Source organism: Lagopus leucura, unplaced genomic scaffold (genome assembly GCF_019238085.1).
Source record: "Lagopus leucura isolate 7727_CA_CO unplaced genomic scaffold, USGS_WTPT01 Super-Scaffold_73, whole genome shotgun sequence".
Classification (NCBI taxonomy): domain Eukaryota; kingdom Metazoa; phylum Chordata; class Aves; order Galliformes; family Phasianidae; genus Lagopus; species Lagopus leucura.
The window spans coordinates 24,774,865-24,797,647 of NW_024962252.1; the positions used below are offsets into that span (position 1 = coordinate 24,774,865).

At 44.0% G+C, this 22,783-nt stretch overlaps 1 protein-coding gene and 1 long non-coding RNA gene across 2 annotated transcripts in view; one reads left to right on the forward strand and one right to left on the reverse strand.

Annotated features, from left to right (window-relative positions):
* The window catches only part of LOC122183081 (pleckstrin homology domain interacting protein), a 107,124-nt gene extending 94,412 nt beyond the window's left edge, over positions 1–12,712 (reverse strand). The window contains 6 exon segments of the mRNA XM_042876841.1: positions 2,136–2,234; positions 2,328–2,478; positions 12,147–12,206; positions 12,310–12,339; positions 12,519–12,577; positions 12,667–12,712. Of these exon segments, the coding sequence (XP_042732775.1) occupies positions 2,136–2,234; positions 2,328–2,478; positions 12,147–12,206; positions 12,310–12,339; positions 12,519–12,577; positions 12,667–12,712 (445 nt within the window).
* Positions 12,713–13,353: 641 nt separating this feature from the next.
* Positions 13,354–14,061, forward strand: LOC122191362. The gene is made up of 2 exons (XR_006182387.1): positions 13,354–13,601; positions 13,979–14,061. It is a non-coding gene; the product is annotated as an uncharacterized LOC122191362 (long non-coding RNA).
* Positions 14,062–22,783: the final 8,722 nt, after the last annotated feature.

Sequence of the window (22,783 nt, forward strand, 5' to 3'; positions counted from 1 at the left end):
CACATTGTGGATTAAGCTACAGTACAAAGTAACACAGAGCCTTCTGCTCTAATTTTTTCTTCAAGCACATTTCAGTATACATGCCAAGTACAGAGAAAATTAAGACAGTCACCACCAAGGAAACCTTCACTATCAGACAACTCTGTCTTCCACACATCTTGCAGGTAAGGCTGCTCACCTGGCCCAAGATTTTCCAATTTTCAGTGTTCAAGACAATGCACAGACACTTGAGATGGGAAATATTCAACAACAAACGTTTCTTCCCCCACATCTAGAATACAACATGGAAGCAATTCTTCATAATTAAATATTAAAACGATATATGTAAATAAAATCTTGTTGATGTAGGGTTTAAGAGAATTGCCTCAAGCCAACACGTTTAGTAGGTGAGGAAGTTTTGAAAACTTAGCTCTAAATACCCACCAAAGCCACACTCTTTTAAAGCCTTCAAATAACAAGTCCACTAGAACACCAAATACTTTGCCATCTGACCAAATCAAGGTTGGCAGCGCTCAGCCACAAAAGCTTCTTAGCTGTAGCATGTTTCTGCTTCAGCTATAGGACAAAACCATAATCCTCTGGGAGTAATTTTATTAAGCATTATGTGTCTTTAATATTTGATTTTGCGATTCTTCAACATTAGAAATAATCTAAATATCCAAATTGAGCTCTTATCCCCATCCATTAGAAACCTAACAGAGTAACAATATCCCAATAACAGAGTTCCAACTTCCAAGAACTGCTACAGCAAGTTACCATATTGAGTGCGCCTGAATAGCACCCAGCTGTGCATTTCTACATTGTTACTAGCTCTCCCAATGTATCTTCAGCACTACATTTTTGGCAAGCCAGGCTGCTGTGAAGACCAGGTTTCTATCTTTCAGCAGCAAGGTGAAGCATCACAGCATTAACGTTGCTTAAACAACTCAACTTCAGGTTGGCCCAGAAACCTGCTGCTACTGCAATATTTACTCCTCGAGGCATCTCAACTCATTCAGTCACCTTTAAGTTTCCCAGGTCCTTAAATTTCCAAGTGTTAAGAAAAATAAAAGTGCCTCTACATCTAAAAAAAGAGTTCTGGATTGCAATATGTCCTTGCTTTATGATTGAAAAGAAATCTGTATAACATTGCTGCTGCTCATTACATCTATAGAAAGATTCTAGAGAAAGTATGTTTGTCCTCCCCCTCCCCCACAAACACACACACACACACACACACTTAGAGGTCAAATGATGTTTGACTAATCATGTGCTTAAACAGCTTTCAGGAAAGAAGGTGTAAATTAGCCTGTTCAAGGCATACCTTTAACTAACCACTGTTCTGTTTTTAGAACTAATTAGATGCTTGATCTACTCTGAAGCCTTGTAAGATTTTCTGAATATGCTTTTCTGCACATTCAGCTGTACATAATTGAAAAAAAAAAAGAAAAAAAGACCACTCCCTGACTAAACTAATATTAGAGAAGTACTGGTAGCAATACACATCATGTTTTGACAGTTTTTCTTCCCACAGGTAGTTTTAACACAGAACAGAGATCAAAATATCACCTTAACTAAAGCTTAAAAAAGTAACTAATGATATACCTATTACATATAATATACATTATGTATATGCATGCTTCATGACACAACACAGCCAACTAAAGCAGAGCTATGAAATTACTCAATGGACCAGAGAGCAGAAATGATCACTCCTACAAGACACTCACAACTTTCCAAAGAAAACATCACCAGTCCATGTGACTTATTCTTTTTCTTCAATAACAGGTATAAACTATGCTGTCCTGGTTTTAAGTTGGTCCACTGCACAAATTATTTATCTACTGACAGCATTATTATACCTTAAACAAAATGAGTTTTATTGGTATTATTCACTGTTGAAATGTAGTTTATTCAGCCGTATGCTTCGAAGAGAAAAATATCTAGCTTCAGAGCAGAATTGACAGAGCAGAACTTCCACATACAAACATGCAAATATGACCAGTTATGACATCTGATTAAGTATTAATATTCAGCGCAAGGAATATGACACAAACAAGGACAAACAGAACTCTACTTCGCACTCATCGTTACGACAATCAATTACCCTGGGAGTCAGGCTGTACAGTGGCAGTGCCTCAATAAAACTGACTTACCTATACTAGGTGGACTGCCATAGTTCACAGGTGACTCCGGAGGCCTCCCGCAATGTAACGCAGCAAGAGCAGACCCCTTCCACACAACGTGTTTGCAACCTGTTTCAGAAGAATTACACAAAGAATGGAGAACAGGATTTTCCCAGGCACGAAATAGCAAAAATTCTCAAAGCTCTCACACGATTTTCATACTTTTGTTCGTACGAAGCAAAGACTGTCTGCCAGCTCCTAATAACGTCTGCACTCCAGGGACGCTCTGGGGGATTTCTTGCTCTAGAAGCGGTCCGAGTCGATGACATATTTGAAGCAAGTGATCGGGTGCCAAGTGTCGGTAGTATTTCACCTATTGCACGAAAGAAGAAGCAAAACATCGGATAAAGAAAAGCGTAGTATTTCTGAAGAATTCCTAAGCTTGTTTTTTGTTGGTTTTTTTTTTCTGATTGTTACACAAATTCATATACCATTATTTTCTTTAGAAGATAAAAACATATAATGACCTTTAAGAACAATAACTCGTTCCAGCTGGTCCTAATTAAATCTGCTATTCAAAGTATGCTACTTGTAGAGAGATCTGTTGACATTTATTACTGTGACTTTAAAGCACAGTCGTTCATAGACTAATAAGCTCCTTTATAACAATGAAAAATGTATAAGAACAAATTCAGTATTACATTTAATTGTCTGTCTGGTCAATTTCAATTACCATAACATAAGATTAAGAAAAGCACTCTAAGGAATGCAATGTTTACAGAATTACTGAAAGGTTCGAATACACTGAATATGTAACATAGCTCTGCAGAAAACGCACCTGGCACAATGGCATTCAACTCACCAAGTTTGTGAGGCATTACTGAAACTCCACAATTTGCCTTGTTTCCTTTTTTTTTTTTTTTTTTTAAAGATGTAAAACATCTAAACCAAAACGTTCACTTGAGGAATTCAACTTAAAAACTGTAGTTTAACACAGGAATACACACACCAGCCACGACCACTTTCTGTCACTGCTCAGTTTTCAGCTGCACAGAACCAAAACAGGCTCCTATTCTCAGCAGCAGATCTCCTTGCCACTTGACTACATCATCAAACCAATATGATCATTGTATTGAACTACCGTAATTATAGATCATCCTCTGCAACACCGCCACATACATCTTTACATAAAAGTTTCAAAATACATGACAGCAGTAAAATGCTATTAAGCACAAAGCTTTCAGATGGACATTTAAAAACATTTCTTCTTCAGTTATTGCCGGTTTAAAAAAAAAAAAATAGAAAAGAATATTTAAAACAGAAAAATGAAGAGGGAGAATGAGAACTCAATCCTCTGCTCTAGTATGGGATCTGGCACACAGTAGTTTGTCCTTCACCCAGCCTGAAGCGTGACTTCACAGTACTACTTTGCAGAAAAGACTTGCAGTAAAAACTTGTGATGCTGTGTTATTCTGCAACTACAGAAGGCCACAACTGGCATTTTAGGCAGATGGGTCCTTCTGTAATGCAATTAATAGGAATATACCTGGTTCTTTGTCAAACAAGCTCCCATCTTGCTGACACGCTGCAGTTGCTTCAGGTATTCCAATGATTTGCTAACATACAGACTGCTCGTGTCTGAGGGCCTGGAAGAGCTCTGCTCATACCTGGAATTGCCACCACCCCACGCTTCAAGTGACGAAGGAAAAGCTGCCTCTTCTGCCACTCCTGCCATTAATTACATTTCCCCTGCAGAAGGCCTTGCAAGGTGCCTGAATTTGCCTTACAGTTACATGATTTACAAAATTCACACAGGTTAAAAACAAAGGGAAAAAATAGAAAAAGGCTTCTCTTGAAAAATATTAGAAATTATTCGAGAAGTACTTGAAAGTTACAGCTGATGGTACAGATTAGTTCACTGGAGTAAATTTAATGACATCAGACAGGCACTCGTAAGAGACAAAAAATTATCCGCAGCGCTCAGAACTTGCTATTCTGATTCATTTTCCTTATCAATAACATGCAAATGAAACTCGCTTCTCTTTACTTAGAGAAGGAGGAATCGCAGTCAGAACGCACGCTTGAGTGCCCCAGAATATTAGAATAGCTGCAAGGAGCAACAAAGCCATGCATGGTTCCTGCCATCAGCAGCCCGGATCTATTTCCTTCATTTTTATTCTCCTTCGCTCCTATCAGCAGCAGCACAAACCTAACAAATACAGCCCTTTGTACGAGAGCTCTCTGCAGCCAGACCTCGTGTCTGTGGAATCCAAACTTGTCTCCCGAAGACTAACAATTAGCGATGCTTTTCATCCGACCACCAGCATTAAGCTCCCTGTGCAACGCAGTTGCCATTTTATCCCGCTCAACACCCTTCATTTTTACACACCCTTGCAAGCGCGCAAAATCTCAGGCAAATGAAGCAAATCAGCTTTGACACGTTCCACAATTACAGCTAGTTTGCATCTTGAGTCACACGTCTCATGATTTGTCAGAAGCCATGTGTTCATTTTTTGTTTGTTTGTTTTCTAGCAGAAATAAGGCAGGCTCAATTCCTTACGCAATTGTTTTGAAATAAGGGAGCTCTTAATCATTAGCAGGTACAATCTTCAAACCAACCTTTTATCCGCACTACATCCTCTTCTTGTCTAAGCCCATTTGTGTGAAAACAGGCAGCAATACCAAGCGGCACTGCGATGCTTCTGGGCAGTATTTCCCTAACAAGCAGTTTGCCACCAAGCAGCACTTGCACCCAGCTCGTTAACAAACCAACACAACACCAAGTGAGCTGTGTGCTGAAATAAAACAAAAATAATAGGACTAAGGAGTGGCATGGGCCCATTTAACACTTGCAAGTTCCAGGAAGTTTATAAAAAATTCAGGAACCAAATGCAGTCAACACGTGCCTCTTATTTTCCTATGTAAGAGGAAAGTAGATATATTCTACATCTATGAGATTGAGCATACACAAGAATTTTATTTTCAAGAAAAAAGCAGAGTAAGCTTCATTTCATTGTAAAATCTACATAGGTGAAAAGTCTCATTTCACTGCAAGTGTTATTTACTCACTCCCTTCCCTTTTCTGCTTCTACAAAGAGGCAAATGAAGGGACTTCATTTATTTAAAACACAGTATTAAGTTTTCTCTGGGTGAAAACTTCTTTCTTCTCCTTCAGGAAAAAGAAAATAATCCTCTTATAACACTATTAATTTGTTAATGTGACAATTAGCATTACAGTAGAAACCAAAAATGAAAAAGTGCTTAAACACAGAAATTCATCTTAGTTCTATGATTTCTTCCTTTCTGGTAAACCGTGAAAAGAAGCAAAACCAACACCAAATATTCCTAGTGCTCTCAGAGAGAGAAGGGAAACCAAATAAAAAAAGACTTTGAAGTCAGATTTAAGTGACAAAAAAGGAAATTAAATCACTTTTTAAAAGGATACTTCACAGCTTTGTCAGAAATAGAAAAGCTCATGACAAGCCAAGAGAATGACGGAAAGTCGTCTTAATCTCAAAAGGAGAAAGTGGAAGCAGGGAAAAAGCCACAACAGATGTACAAGTAGTTACAATTCACGCAGCTCTAAGCTGAAAGCAGGCTGGACTACAAACACAGATCTTAAAATTTGATGTCGAAATTGTGATGTCAGACAGTAAATAAAAACCAGGGATATTTTTTACTGCCAGCCCCACCTAGAAGAAATTCTAGCTGGTTTCTTTCCTCCTCCTGCCAGTATTTCTGCAACATTTAACTCTGAATGCATAAGACATACTTTTGTAAGGGGAATAATGAGCTAATTCACTTCTGTCATGATTCTGTCATGTTTCTTAAACACTACCGTAACAGGAATCCGAATTTCGTTAGTGTAAAAATTTCAGATCTTAAGTATGACCAATGTTTTCTACATTGCATTACAAAGCATTACCCTCAGCTTTGCCCCTCACCTCCTACCCCAGCTCTGCTCGTGACACAAGAACAGCAGGGGAACACACAGCACGCAGCCACTGCGACTGAAGCTCAAAGCACCGTTACCTTCCAACCAGGCCTAAGTGCTCATATTTTCATTCTGCATGACACTGCAGAATAATTCAGCATCCGAATCTCAACAGATGAATCAACAGCATCACAACTTAACTCCTTAGTCAGATGGGCACTGCACAACGCAGCCGTGTGCCGACTCTTTCAGACACCAGCTAAAAGATAACCCCGTTCCGGACTCTTCCCCGAGCACTGCACGTACTGAAACGTTCCCCAAAGTACAGCTGCTTTCCCCCCACACCAATAGTTAATATGCTTACCAATAAGTTTCATTGTACATCTTTCCAAAGGACACATTTCCACAGCAGGACAACAATAAAATCTGCCAGTCAGCTACCTTGATCTCAAGATGCGAGTTCAATCTCACCAAAACCAGCACTCAGCCCAGCCTTAACTATTCTGCTATACAGCACATTACCCAAAACAAGCTCCAAATAGAATTACAGTAATTGTTGCACTACATCTGACCATCAATCAAACTGAATAGCCCGTACCGCTCGCTATTGCCTCAGCACCACAACATTAGGAGTTGCAGGAACATGCAATTACTTTTCTCTGGATCACTTTGATTTCTGAGAGGGGCAGCTTGGAAGGAAAACAGGACTTACAGGTAGAAACTGGAGAATTTCAGTACCTAAAGGGAGCCTACAAACAGGAGGGGAATCAACTCTTTGAAAGGGTTGGTAACTGCAGGACAAGGGAAATGGTTTTCAGTTGAGGGAAGGAAGATTTTGGATGTCAGGGGACATTCTTTACAGAGAGAGTGGTGAGGTGCTGGAACAGGCTGCCCAGAGAGGTTGTGGATGCCCCATCCCTGGAGGTGTTTGAGGCCAAGTTGGATGGGGCCCTGGGCAGCCTGGTCTAGTATTAAATGGGGAGGCTGGTGGCCCTGCATGTGGCAGGGGGGTTGGAGATTCATGATCCTTGAGGTCCTTTCCAATCCGGACCATTCTGTGATTCTGTGAAGAATTCACAATTAGCCCAAAACGTTTTTTTGTTTCTCACACACTTCCCAATTATTTGTGACCTCACAAGATAAGTCAGTAACCCCTGCAGAACTCATATTATTTTAACACACACAACCTCTACTGAAATAAACAGACCTTGATGAAAAACTATCCACTCCAAGAAGATACGTCTTTTCCAACTTTAATGATTCTATGGCTCTATGAAAAGATATGACCTGTTATTCAACTATTTTGTGCTTTTAATAGGTGAGGTCTGAGCAGATAAAAATCCCCAAGCCTCGGCAGACAAACAGGCTGCTGCAGGTTTGCAACTCACTGCACAGTAAGTTAGGAACAACAGTAGCAGCATTTTCAGCTTGGTGGACCACTCAGCTGTGTGTATTACTCTGGGCTTGCATGTAAACTGTACTCAACTCACTGCATATGTTTTGTTTTGTTTTTTTTTCCTTTTAAAAAATAATAATTCTGAAGCGTGCCTTACAAAAATAAGGGAATTTAAAAAATTTTTTAAATAAGACAAAGGGAAGGTACACTTGGGAATTTTAACAGTCCTCCTGGATCCATCTTTCAACACCTCAGTCTCAGTCCAAAGGAACAAGTGCAGAACAGCTCACTTTGCCATGCAGTGGTTTGGTCCTTAGCTGTGGGAGCAATGTACACAACAGCAATGCTCCTCTTTTGGAGCTAAAAGTCATGTCAGTTTACGTACGTCCAATAGCAGCAGTGAAAATGAATCCCAAATCCTTGCCAGGGATCACACTCACCTCACAGGTTTTCTTACCATCACTTATATGCCTTCCAGATCACCTTCCAAAATACCAAGACCTTCATCAAAATACTGTTAATAACTAGAACAAGGTGATGGTGCAGCTGTCGGATTCAGTGCCAGTTTTCCCTCTCCTCCCTGTTTCTCGAATACCTTCACAGCACAGGATTCCCTGAAGAAATGAATCACTTAGTGCTTGGTTACTTATTAAGAAACCAATTACTAAACAGCAACCATACTGCTGCCTGAAATGCTCTGCTGTGTCACAAACAATGAAGGTCAGTGTCAGTGTACAGTGCCAGTGTCCCAGTCCCACCAATCCTCTCTTTCTGTTTACGCTAAGGTGCACGAAGTTACATAGAATGAACACAGAAACGGCCTAAAAATAAATTGTCATTTTCACTTTGAATCACATTTAGCATTTGAGGGCAGGGGAAGAGGAAGCGGCAGATGCTAGCAAAACAGCAGCAAACATTTCTGAGAACAACACAGCACACCGCACTGCCTACGAAACCCATGGCACTGCCATCCTACTGGGTGCGAGTTCTCTGCCATCTCCTTCCTCAACCGCCATCGACACAACTGAAATTGTAACTCAACAGAGAAAAAAAACACCACGGTTGTGCGGGTATTTTAAATAAGAATGAAGCTAATGCAGTAGTTCTCATCATACGCACCACGTTTGCACTCTAGAAGACCTAGAACAGCCGTAGGGTAGCTTCAAATCATCACAGCACATCCCGAGTCACCTTCAGCTGGCTGAAGCACCCCGTCCTTCCCCAGAAGGAACAGCCCCAGCAGACTCCCAGGCCCTCACCATCTCCCTGACGTTGGTGTCGGGCCCGCGCTGCTGAGCGCAGAGCTCGAGCTGAATCATCCCACAAGCATTCTGGTGCTGCTCATTTTTCAGACAGTTCAGCTCCCTTACCCGACTGACCGCACACTTGGATGGGCGCATAAAGGATGCGGCAGAATTGGACGGCTTTCAGCAACGGCACGCAATTAGATCAGCGACACTCACATGGAACTGGAACATGAAAAAACAATTACCCCGGTGTCAAATGATGCACCGTGGCTTGTTCATGTGCCGAGGCCCTAATAAAAATGTTTCAAAGCCTATAAACAATTTGCTCCCCCAACTCGGCACCGGCGATCTACTGACTCCTCAGTTTTCATCCCCTCTCACGAGAAACCCCCAGTCCTTCAAAATTAAAGGAAAAGCAGCGCTTCGCTCGATTTTCACAACTGATAGAAGAAAAAACATCCCTACCTGCAGAGTCCTGCCACCATCCTGCTGCTGTGTCACCTGCAAACAGACTCCTAAGGACACAGCTGTCAGAAAGCCTCTGTCCCAACACAAACTGTAATAGCAACCATACAAACACTCAGCTGGCATGCTGAAAGTAACAGCCTATGGCCTCTGAGCAAGAATCGGACAGCTTCACCCCCAAATGCTGACTGCAGGAAAAAATACAGAACCATCTGAGTTGAAAGAAAGCCACTTCAGAATACAAAACATAGCAGAATGGCTTTTCTGAATTCATGTATTTTCTTGTAGCATTACAAGCCTGCAACAGCATTAGCTTGTAAGGAAACAAAGTTTTCTTTTGCTGACCAAAGAGAAAAATCAAAGTAATTTACAAGGTTAAAATTTTAACAAGTTTAACATCATTTGCATCAATTGAGCTACAGCAATAAAATATTGAAGACTGTGAATTTCAGTCTAGTATTAAAAAGTCACATCTAGTAAGATTTCCTAAGTAAATGTTTTCACAAAGGAGACAAAACCAGAAGCATCATCCGTTGAGAAATACACGCTCTGCAAGATCCACATAAATACATCTGTAATAAGTAGCATCAGTTTGCAAATAATAAAACAGGAACTGGGGCTTAAATCCCATCAGCTGTTGCACAGAGCCTTTATGCCCCTCTAGAGCAAAAGGCTTTACAGCACTACATTCAGTGGTATTTTTGATTCTTAGCTTTTCTCGGACCCCTCTGTAGAGTTCAGTGCAAGTTCAGGGTACCCGAGGGTAACATCAACACATGACAAAGACTGCTTCCTTCAGAAACAAGGATCAGCATCTTAAAGGTAGGTATTAAAAAAGAAACAGAGGTTCAAACAAACCAACAGCAGCCTCTCGCTTCAGCTAACGATTCTCAGGTCAGAGACCAACAAGCTTTTTTTAATGAAACAGGACATCCTGAGAACCACTTCTTTGTATCAAGTGTAACCGACACCCTGCAAATACGCTTTTGCACCTGAAATGTCAAGAGATACAAAGTTCACACAACTTCCACAAGGGAAGCTAAAGCAAACACAAGGAAGGACAGTATCAAACGCAAAGTAACCAACTTCTTTTTCTCCCCTCTTCCACTCCAAGGTCGGACAGAGCAGAACAGGAAGACTTCCTGATCGGTGCTGAACGCTAGAAGAAAGCTTTCTTAGGAATAAAGGAGCAGGAAAGGAGAAAGGATCTAGTCACTACCATATCTTCAAACATACATACTCACACTCGAGGCCAAATTGTAAGACATACACCTGACATCCTTATATACTTACTCTGACTAAATTAGGTATTTACCTACATTCCAGCAAACAAAAAATGCTTCGAAACAAGAGTCCGAATAAACTCATTTCTCCTTAAGATTTCTTAGCTCAACCTTTCAATTTTCTTCCTCGCTTTCTCTGTCCACATGTCTCTTACGTGCTGATGATACAAAAGAATCTCAAACCCATCCCACACCAAAGCTGCACCTCCAATCTTTGAAAGATGAAACACCTTAAGAGAAAAGTTCGTATCAAGTTTACCAAGTCATGTGCGATTGTTACTTGAAATGGATAACACGTTCTTAAAAAAATAATAATAATAATTTTAAAATCTTTGTTAATAGTTTAAGAAATCATGCAGAAATATCAACACTTTAAAATTCCTGGTAGAGTTTCTTTATTATCTTTAATCTCAAGAAAATGGGAAAGTATTACCATGCAGGAACACTTTTTCAACAGGACAATTGCTATCAGTGTTTTGACACCCACGTGTGTTACAAAGCACTGGCAAACCCACTTCATGGTTTAGAAAAAGAAAACCACAGCACAATATATAAACTGTTCCAAGTGCAGTCAGTGCCCACGATTCATGTTGTGGCATTCACCTACATGTGTCTAGAACAACGCACATGTGAGCAGGGCTTATTGGCCGGGATGGGGACTGTTCTCTTCCCTGTGGTGTGAGCTCAAAATCATCCACACTTCAGTGCTGAGCTCAGAGCCACCGCACGCAGCCTGGAGAGAAGCTCTGCTGGGACAGGCAGGGTTCAGCCTCCTAGGTGTATGTCATTTGCAGGTAGAGGATGAATTAGAACGTGGTACAGAAAACAACACGGGCAACAAGTTGCTAACAGGCACGTGTCAGACACCTTAAGTTCAGTTTCTCAACTAGCACAGCTCACAGTGTGCTAGAAAACAGAGATGGATGGATGGATGGGTTCAGGCCCACCATTGCTAGCAAGAATTACACCACTGCAAGGCAGCACCTTTGCTACCACAGACCCTCACCTGTTATGAAAGCACACAGTAAGAAGAAAAAAAAGGATTTAAAACAAAACAAAACAAAAAAACAAGTAACCCAACAGCAAAACAGCTTGCATCTGCTCTAAGAACCCGGCAGCTCACCACTGCCGCACACAGCAGGCCCTGCACCTCGGAACCACGGGCACCGCGCACGGAGAGGCCCGGGCCGATCGCCGCCGCGGCTCGGAGCCATTGTGCGTCCGCGCGGTGCCCGCGGGCGCGGGGCGCGCCGCCGCCTGCTGGCGGCACTGCTGGCGACGCTGCTGGCGGCCCCGGCCGCGCGCCTCGCTTGGCCCCGCCCCTCGGCGCGCCCCCGTGACGCGCCGCGCCGCGCTGCGTGCCCGCACGGCGCCTCCGCGTCTCGCGCAGTGCGGCCGCGCGCTGCGCCCCTCGGCCGCGTCAGAGCCGTGAGGGGAGAAAGGGGCGCGGGGGGATCGGCGCGACAGAAGCGAGTAAATGCAGTAATAAAAAAATCTGGAGGGGAAGGAGAAAAAAAAAATAATAAGGAAACACCTTCGGATTTTTTTTTTCAAGTTGCTTTTTTTTTTTTTTTTTTTTTTTTTTTCCCCCCCTCCTTCTTTTTGCGGGAAATTCAATTTTTCTCGGACAGGCAGCTCAGGGAGGGGAGAAAAATAAAAGGGAGAAGCAGCGAAGCCCCGCACGCGGCGGGCGGCCGCGGCCCGGCGGTGCCTTACCAGGTTCTGGTAGCTGCGCGGGTGCTCCTTGCCCGTCCAGTCCGTGCGCTTGGGCAGCAGCTGCGGGGGGAGCGGAGAGCGGAGAGCGTGAGCGGGGCCGGGCCGGGGGCGGGAGGCAGAGGGAGGGGGCGGGGGGGCCGCGGGCGGGGCGGGCCGCGCTTACCTCTTTCTCCGCCACTTCTCGGATCAGGACCTGCGGCAGCAACAAAAGGGGGTCGGGGGACAGGGAAGGGGGAAACAGAGACAAAAATTAGGAAGGAGGACAGAGGGGCGGTGGGCGCGCGCCGCTCCCCCCCCCCTCCTTCTCCTCCTCCTTCCCCGGCCAGGCCCGGCGCCATCCGCCCGCCCGCCCGTCCGCCCGCGCGTCCCTACCTGAGCCGCTTGCTGGCAGGGCCCGTCCTCCAGAAAGCGGGCGATGAGGAAGTAGAGCTCTGCGGGGAGAGGGCAGGGTGAGGGCTGCGGCTCCCGGCCCCGCCACCCGCCCGCCCGCCCTTTCTTCCCCCTCCCGCCCGGCACTCACCCGCTCGCAGCTCCGCCGTGTGCCTGCCGCCGCCGTCCCCGGACATGGCGAGGGGAAAGCGGGAGGTGCGGGGGGGCCGCGCCCGTCACCGCCGGCTCCGCGGGCAGCGCCTCGGTTCCGGCATTCGCCCCGCGGGCAGCGCGGCGGCGGGAGGAGGAAACAACAACTCGCGGCCGCCCGCAACGCCGCCGCCACCGCCAGCCGCCGCCAGCGCGATCCCTCCGCCCGGAGAAAGAGTCCCTTCCTCCTCCGCTCCGCGCCCCCCGCCTCAGCCCCGCCGCCCGCAGCGCAGCGCCCCTCCCCCCGCGTCCCTGGACGCAGCTGCCGCCGCCCGGTCGGGGAAGGAGGGCGGGCGGCCCGCGGCTCCCGCCCCGCCGCGCCGACACCGAAGGGAGCGCTTTGACTGGCGGGCCGGTCGGCTCGCGCGGGGAGAAGATGTCGGAGCGGCGGAGGCGGGGCGGGCGGGAAGGCGGCGGGCGGGATGAGGCCGCTTTCTCTGCGCCGAGCGGGCGGGCGGCCGGAGCGCGGAGGGATACAGCGCGCGGCGGTGGGAGGCGGGGCCGCGCGGGCAGCGGGAGCCGGGAAGTGGCCGAGCGGAGTGGCGCAGCGCGGAGCGGAGCGGGCAGGGCGCCCCCGGGCAGCGCGGCCCCGGTGGGGGGCGGGCGGCATCGCGACCCTCCTCCTTCTTCTCCCTGCTGCCGCTGCCCGCGGGCTCCCCGCGAGGCGTCGGAGCGCGTAAGCGACGCGGTGCTGCCGTTCCTGGTGCTGCTTTTAGGACAAAAAAAAAAAAAAAAAAAAAATCGCTTTTTAATTTTTTTTTCTTTCTTTCTTTCTTGCTTTTGTTTTATTTTATTTTATTTTTCCCTAATCGTTGCCCTCCTCGCACAAAAGCGCCGCCAGAGCGATCGTGGCGCCTTGGTTCGCCGCTCTGTAAGGTAACTGCCGGCCGTGCGGAGCCGCCGCGGGGCTGCGGGCTGCGGGCACGCGTGGGCCAAAGCGGGGCGAAAGCGGTACAGATAAATCAAGGCCTGGCCGTGGTCACCCTCTATTTAAAAAGGCTAAATAAATGCAAATGGACGAAGATCGTAATCCCAGCCCGGTAAGTAGGGCTGTCGCGAAGCGCAGCCATCCGCGGTGATGGTTTCGCGGCGCGCCGGGCCCGAGCCGCGGCCCCGCCTGCCTGCCTCCGTGCCCGGGGCTGCCGGGCCGGCCCAGAGCGCGCTCTGATCGCTGTGTCCGGAGCTGCCCTCGTTTCGTGCGTCTCAAAATGTCCGCGTCTCCCCTTTTGTAACAGTCCCCGTTCTGTCTTTAGGCTCCTCTTTAAATAAACGCTTCGGCCGAATCGAAATGGCAAAATTAGATCTTCCGGCGTCTAATAAAGGCTGATGAAATGAAGTGACTCGAGTCGTTCTTAGCGCTGTACAACGCGTGTGGTAACGTCTCTCGGAGGTGGCTCTCACAACAAAGGGCTGCGTGAATGCTGCGATTAACGTTTTAATTTCCACTGATGTTTACATATAGGAAAGCAGACTTATGTACAGCATCAACTACGCGACGAGGAAGAGGGGATTTGTAACAGTTAAAAGAGTCTGAAAGCAGATGAAAACTGCTGTGGATATACTGAGCTTGGTCGTTCTGCAGCGGCTCGTAACTTTCCGTGATGTGTTTCAAAATACAGCCACAGAATTGAAATGTTTTGATGCTAAAATAAAGGTTTTGTCTCTGATCTAATATTTTAGAGGGTCTCCCAAAATGGAATCCCAGTCCCTGACTCAGGCCTGACCAACAGCAGTCCTCCAGACGGCACCTAATGAGAGCTCTCACAAACGCACATCCTGCTTCTTCTTACCGATGAGATCTGATTTTTTCCTTGCTTATTTGTGGCTTAACGTGAAGCCCCGCTAGCCACAAGAGAAGATGCAGGGTTGTAGCTGTTTGGTGAGACGTGCTGAGGCCGGTTGTAAGAATTCCTGCAGCAGCAATAAATACTGCATTAATTTGGGGGGGATTCATGGGATTTTTATTTTTTTGCTGTTTTTTTACTGTTGCAGTTCAGTCTTTTTTGCAGTTTTGCTTTTGTTACATGGAGAAAAATACCCCCGACTCTGATTTTTGTGGTCTCAAGTGTTGTGCTTTCAAATAATTCCCCCTCCTTCGTGTGATCTTGTCACCTTGCATTATCCTTATGTACAAACGCACCACTGCTGTTTTATCACAGAGATTTAATGTTTTTTAACAAGACGTTTTCACTCTGAAATATCTCTATTTAGGGAAAAAAAAAAAAAAAAAAAAAAAAAAAGGAATTCTTTATTTGGGTATAATAATCGTTTGAGTAAAAAATGAAAATCTCAGATTTTTTTAATCTGGTAATTCAGTTGTTTTAACACTGATCGCACTGTGTATTCTTTTTGCAGATACGAAGAGTGTTACAGCATTTTGTGACTTTCAAATGGGAATATTCACATTCGTTCACTGCAATAATGTTGTTAAAAGAAAGATTACTAGAATTTGCTGCTAATAAAGCTGAGACATAAAACTGAGTCACTTATGAACTGCCCCAAAGGTTTTTACATTTCCTCTACTTGCTGCCGTGGCCTGTTTTCTTCTTTATTTTTTTTTTTATTTTTATTCTCATTGTTTTCCCCTTCTTCAGTAAGTGTAAATATCCTAATACAGGTATGTTAAGAGCGAATGCCCTTCAATTACTCTTTGCTTTTGGGAAACAAGAATGTAGTATCTTTGATTTCTTCTTGATTTTTGTGTTGGGTTTTTTGTTTGTTTGTGTGTTTGTTATTGTTTTTAATTCGTTTTCTTTCCCCATATTAGTTTATCAGTGTAGTTTAATAATGCTGTAACCAGAAAGTGCGCTGCTTGCTGGCTGCAGCTCTCGATGTGAAAGGCTTTCTGTTTCTTGTGAAATCTGGGCTTTTCTTTATAGACAAAGAGAAGTATTTATGGTTTGTAAATCGCCAAGCCGGACAATGTAGCTAAATATTTGAAGCACAATATTGGGGGCTGGGGGTTGAGAGCAACATAAAACATTAACTGAGCTTCCTTAGTCGATTTGTTTTGTTTCATTTCTCCTCCTTTCCTCCCCCTCCCCCCATTGGGAATGATCACCACCAGTTGCTCATCTTTTTGTGAGTGTTGGTTCTTACTCTTGAAGCCAACCATTAATTTTTCAAGGGTGAGAAGACAGGGATGTTACTATGGAGCCAGCCAACTTTGTTTTGTTGTTATTGTGTATGTTCTCCACCTGAGAAAGAGCCGACTGTGCCAAAATACAGTGCCTCCGTGAGTAAATGCCTTCTGCACTTTTAAATAATAACCTACAATTTAACAAAATAGCTTCACATCAAAACGGTATTAAATACTCACTTGTTTATGCCTCGTGCCTGAAATGCATCCTTTCTACGTGCTGTATTGGTGACCTGGCTGAGCCCCACTGCAGAGCTCCTTACTGCAGGTGTAGCTGGTATGACCAGCTCATGCCAGGCACCAAATTCTGAGCCATGTGCTTCAATCCTGCGCCTTCCTCTACATTTTCCAGTGCACCCTTTGGCACAGAATGTAGGTGCCTTCCCGCTCAGCCCCAAATAAGCCACTTCTCCTTTTGTTTTCTTCTCATGATGGTGGAAAGCACCGTAGGATTAGAAATCTATGCTACTCAAAGTACCATCATCATTGGCAAATTCGTGTTTTATAAAAGTATGCAGATCGATTCACCTCTAATATGTTTATTAGTAATCTTCCATAGGCAGAAGAGCTAAAGCCAAGTCATTTATAAAAACGTCGCTGTGGTTTTTTTACGTGACATTTGTGTATAAAAAATAAACAATACGTTATAAATTATACCATCAAGCTTCTCAAGTTAGATCTATCTGCCATTTGTATTTTGACTAGTAAATGAGTCTGACTGAAATTCATTCTCTGCAGCCTGTTGTTACCCAAATACATGTAAATTGCAGCAACTGCGACATTCTTTCAGTTTCATTATTAAATCTCTGAATGGACTCAAAAAAAATCCCTTAGATGGAGGAACTGAGAATCAGACCTATGCAATTCCTACTGAATAAAGGACTTCTACCAGTTTAAGGGTTTTTCTCCTCTTTAGTCATTTAGTCATTTAGTCGTTTAGTTTTTAGTCATTTAGTTTGTCCCCCCCTGTATTTTGTAACAGAGTTTTGAGGAAAGTTACCGAATCGGTTTGACAGTACAATTTCCTATGCTGAATACGCTGCCAAACTATCCGCACAGTTACAACAAAAAGACCGAACTGTTGTACTGAACTGTTGGCCCTTGGGCTGCTCCTCACTGAGAGTTTAGGATCTTTGCCATCTTTGGTTTCATGCCCATATGACATCTCAAAAGTTTTCTCAGAATTTTAAGGCTTATGGTTCGTTTGTTTGTTTGTTTTTTAAGCGAGACTTCCAAAAAACAAATAGACGGGGTGTATTTTAGAGGAGGCGTACTCACAAGCAAATGAGGAGGAGGAGGAAGATGTGTTTACACTGTTGCTTTCTATACTGGCAGTTATTTTCTTAGGTCACTCCTAGAAAACTTTCAAAACCAGTTGCAGTTACTGTACTTGCTAGTGGTATAGCCATGGAACTTCCATAAAGCTAATGCAATGGACTGTTACAGATAAACATCAATGTAATAACTCAACAGATTCTGCCATGCTGTTATCCAATATACGGTCTGATACACTTATAATTACAGGAAAGGCCGAAGGAAAATATTTCAGTGTTTGCAGATATGCACAGTGCAGTTTAGATAAAACCAGAGGAGGCCGTGAGAAACATCTGCCCAGAGAAGAGTGGAAGATCAATGTGAGTAAAATTTTGTGATGTTACATTTAAAATGATCTGTCAGAAGAAGTGAGTCAGTTATGCTCCTCTTGGGCTCCTAAGACAGGCTAAATTTGATATCTGGTCATAAATCTTCTAAAAAGACTGCTCTATTTATTATGTACTCATCGTTGAGAATATGGGATTTTTTTTCCCTAGAACTCTAACATGAAACTGACGGTACACCTTATGTTGGAATTCTGTGTTGACTCTTTCGCCTAATCCCCAAAGAATCATAGTTCAGAGGTGTATGAGGAAAGCAGTTAGGATCAAGAAAAGTATTCTGGGCAATAGAACTAAGTACTGAGGAAGTAGAATCAAAAATGTGAAGGAGGCAAGATATAAGATATATTTTGCTTCAGAATCACCAGGGCAGAGATTTTAGCAGTCCGAAGAGCTGACACTTAGAGGTAGAAATACCCCGTGATAGCAGAATGCAGAAGGAAGGGTCATTAGTGTGATCTACCCCAGCATCACTGCGTTGCTGGCGCTGAGGCTTCATCTCTCCCAAGTCTTTCCTTCAAATGTCGTTTGATTTTCATTTAGAGCTGTGACGTGGTTTTATTTCTATGTTGTAGAAATATCTGCTTTCCCCAAAATAACAGCGATGTAACGTGAGGAGTACCAATATTTGCACTTAGAGTGTAAGACTTCCATGCTGTCAGCATTGAACGGCTTGGTTGGCTGTGCCAACTTGGCACAGTGTGTGTGATCTGTCAGTCATCCACGAAGCACACATCGCTGAGGTCCTGATCCCCACTTACTGCTACACCTTCTGAGAAAATCCTGCGCCGTGGATCCACGTTTCTTAATATTTTGTTCTCTTCTGTGCTCACCTACGTGGGGAAGAATTTGAACTAAACTGGTATTTCCCACACACCCAAGCAGATAAAAACCACACAGCTGCTGTGTGAGGGGCAGGCCACCATTTTGGTGGGGTCCATGTGGTAAGCATGCTCTGGAAACGCTTTTTCTATCGGGTTTGCAAGTAAGACAAGCAGTTCTGTGGCTTCCAAGTGAGAATGGATAGCTGTGGGGACCTGAATATCCTTTCAGGGATCTACAAGTGATGCTACACTCTCTGCTACAGGCATTCTCACTTGGGGTCAGTGTCTCATGTACAGGTGCTCTTGAAGTGTGCTCTGCAACTTTTACACGCTGCAGCTTTTTGCACGTATGGGTTTTATTAAAGCTCAGGCTTCTGAGATGAAATAAAAAAGTAATTGAACTTGATCTTTCAGCATCAAGTTTCACTATTCCTAATTGCTTCTCAGCAGGCCCTTGTAAGAAAAGCACTGAATAATACTAAAACTCAATCAACTAATGTAAAGAAACAAGATGTTTTATGATGACTAGACCGAGCACTTAAAGAAATGCACAGGTATTTCTTTTTAACACACTTCTAATTTTGGAGTTCATTACTGCAGCCATGATAGAAATGCATCTATTTAGTCCAGGTACTGCATTTTTGTATGTGTTTGAAAGTGTCTTCAGAGACAAATGAGCGTGTGAGATTCATCGAGCCTCCTGTGTACATACAAATGGTGTTTGAGACACCCTGTTAAATATTGAAATACCACACTGGCATGGCAGCACTTGAGGGGCTGGGACTTTCCAAAATCCTCACCCAGAAATACCGTCTTTTTTGCTGTTTGCATGCCAGGCAGGTTTGGTCTGACAGAACAGCTGGGTCATGCTTTAAGCTTTATCGGTAAGACATTTATTAGAAATGAAAGCTGAGGCTTACACAGTTTGCTTTCTCCTAGATAAAAAAAAAACATTAGATTCCCACAAGCTGAGAAATAAAAATAGAAAACACAAATTCTCCTATGTAATCTAACACAATTCATACAAATCAGGGGGGTGGAGAAGAACAAGGTGTGCTGTTCCGCTGAGCTGCGGGAGGAATTGCTCACGGGGAATTGAGGTGACACTGCACATAGCACACTGACTATCAAAGAAAGGATCACTTGGATCCTGTTAATAAAAATTGCATCAGAACCTATATTAACATCTCAGTTTAAAGCTTAAATTTCAGCCCACAGGTAAGTTTCAGAGAATTCTGTTTTGTATAAGCAAAAAAGAGTTGACTAACAACTACCAAAAATCCTTCCTAGAGTGCTAGTGGCCTCTGAGCTTTGGGTTCATTGTATTTATGAGATGAACAAGGAACAGAGATGATCAGACAGCCGTGGGTGAACAAGCAGTCAGGGGTAGAACACCAGTGCTATAACAAACTTCAGAGCCAGTGTGAAGCTATTTAAAAAACTGGAAAAAATAAGGTTAAAAGAATTGGACATTCTTTTGGCATGCCGGAAGCAAACTCTGCCAGCCCTGCGTCCTTCAGGTAAATGCCTGAGCTATGAAAGAACTGGTTTATCCCAAAGCTTAGAATCAGAAATTTCAAATCAGAGAGGCTTCGGCTGAGGTTTCAGTCTCAGTGTTTCTGGTTGCTGAAGGTTAAGCACTGCAGCCAGGTCTTAAAGCCCAACATTTTTGTTTCCTTGGATTGCAGGCAGCTCACTGACAAATGTGAGCAAAACAGGCGGCTGAGTTCAGTTGCACACACCCAAGTTCTGGTGCTGTTTAAGTTATTACTTATAATTGATTTTCAATGTAGCCCATGTTTAAAAAAAAAAAAAAAAAAAAAAAAGCACAAAAAATCCCCAACCAAATCAGTAAAAGGTACTCCTGTACGTAGTCTAATTTAAAATAAACAAACAAAAAACCCACAACACAACTCTTACATTCTCATAATGTGGCAGTGCCTCAGCTCTCTTAAGTTCTCAAGTAGTAAAGGAAACAATCCATATTAGCAGTCTGAAGTCCTGCTTCTTTCTTTAGGTCTTTAACAAAATAATTTAAACTCAAATAAAATGAGATAAACCTCCAGCTGAAGCGGCCATAGTGATTCCTGGCCCACCACTCTCCCGGGGTTTTGTCAGCATGAGTACAGCTTTGAGGCAGGCTGTTGGGGTACTTCCAGCCTGCAGCTCCATTGGCAGCCCCACGTTTTTCCTCTCCCTGCAGGAGAGCCGTTCAGGGGCTGCTGAGTGCCTCCACCAGCATGGGGCTCCGCAGGAGGGCAGGGCATGGCATAATCACAGACAGTAACGGTTTGGCTTCCAGTATCAGGTAAGCAGAACTTGCTGCTACTTCCCTCTGCTTTGAATTTTATCAGTGCTATTAAGCCAAATTGTACCAGCGCTCACACTCTGGGGCTGACTGCCATACTCTGGCCGTGCTCACACTGTTAAAACTCTGACAGCACAGATGCAGCTCTCCTGCTTTGGTGGTTATAGCTCGGACTGAGCTGAGTCCTGAGCCATGGCAGGGATGCCTGCAGAGGAGCTGGGTGCAGCTTGGCCCATGTGGTGAGCAGCTGGGCTGGAGGGCTCCACCCTGGCACCATTAACTTGCCAGCTCAGTGACAAGGAGACAGACTGAAAGCCAAAGACTGCCACTGTGATTCAATTCTAAAAATCAAAATTGGATTTTAGTGAGATATGTACATAAAAAGTGGAACACATCCAACATCAGCGTTCAGAAGTTCTAGAGGGTGAGTCAAATCCCAGCAAGTCTGTAACAAAACCCCAATGTATCTCAGTATAGTTCACATAGCACGTGAATTATCTTATTTTGACCAGTAAATTATGATGAAAGTGTGAAATGCTTAATTGTTGTTAATACAATAAGTACTTGGAGCTTATGATCTTATTTTCCTTTGACATAGTAAAGATACCAATCATTATATGTATCATGTGATATGGTAACTTACATAGCATATGATATACAGCAAAACATTGCTATATCATTGGCACAGATTTGTAAATACTGGCAAAAACTTGGGGTGCAGGGATCCTAAACTTAAGCCATAATGAGTAGAGAGCCTGGAATCACCTGCATTTTTCTGCTTCTAGTTGACAGAAATCCCATGAATGCTCTGTGTGCAGGGCAGCTGAGGTTCAAACAACTGACCATAAAAGCTTCTCAGGACTACAGTAAAGATCACTGAAGGAAAAATTGATGTGGAAAATGGAAAATTGAAAAATAGAAAGCATACGGCTGTTGAAAAGTTGAAAGAAAACAACGTAACATTAGATGGAGGTAAACATAAATTAAGTCAACAGGGAGATGCACAGCAGGTCTCAAACTTCTGCAGCGTTCCAAACTGCTGACTACCTGCAGTCAGAGGCAGTGAACAGCTGGCTGCAGTCGTTCACAATGAATCTATGAAAGGTGCTCGAGGCACGATGCAAAGGAGAGCTGTGGAGATCAAACACATCGTCAGACCTCAGCAGGAGCAGGAAGGCTCATGCACAAAGAGCACCGACAAGAATTCTTATGTGGGATTTGGATTTGGGACTGCTTGTTACCTAATGAAACCAGGTCTCACAAGCAGGCAAAAATCCAGGCAGCTTTGAGAGAAGTGATAGGTAACAGAGCCCTTCATTCACAGCCCAACAGTGACAGAATATCAAACTGCTGACCACAGAGATGAACTGCTGTAAAGAAGTGTACAATATCAAGTGCATGACACTCCATGGAATCAAAGAGACAGCCAGTGTCTTCCATGTCTGCTGTTACAAAGCAAGGCTATTGTTATTGGTAAGAAATGGAATCAGCCATCGACTTTTCTAAGAATGTGATATTTCTGAGAACGTGGCATTCAGTACCGCAGGCTGCTTTCTGGATACTACTTCATGTATTTCAGCTGCAGGAACCAAAAGCACCGCCCCATCCTGAAAGGATAAATCAGGTGATAGAAGACTCCCTGTTAACTGATGCATTCATCAGACAAGGAGCATCACTGTTGCTTTCACTTACCACCTTTTTGAAATGCTGGATTGTTTACCATCAACTGCAACCTCCTATCTCACCTCCAAAGTTGATACCTGTTGCCACTTGAGCATACAGCAGCGTTCTTGGCACCTCGATGCCAAAACAGATCCCTTATCCTTCGTGACCACCACCTTCATGCCAGAAAAAGTCAGTGAGATTTTATCTTCTATCCTCTTTTCCAGATAAGCTGAACAGTAGAGGATGCAGACTTCCGTTCACATCACAGAAGATTCTCTCCTATTGATTTTAGGAATCTTTCACTGTGACCACTGTCACCATGAATACTGTGCTCAGCTGAAGGCTCACATGCTGGCAGTTACAAGTACCAAAGGAAAATCACAGCCCTGTACAGGGAGTTTCTAATGAGCAGAGTAATGAGGTCCTAGAATAGCGTTCCAAATAGAGCCTATGGGGAAAAAAAAACC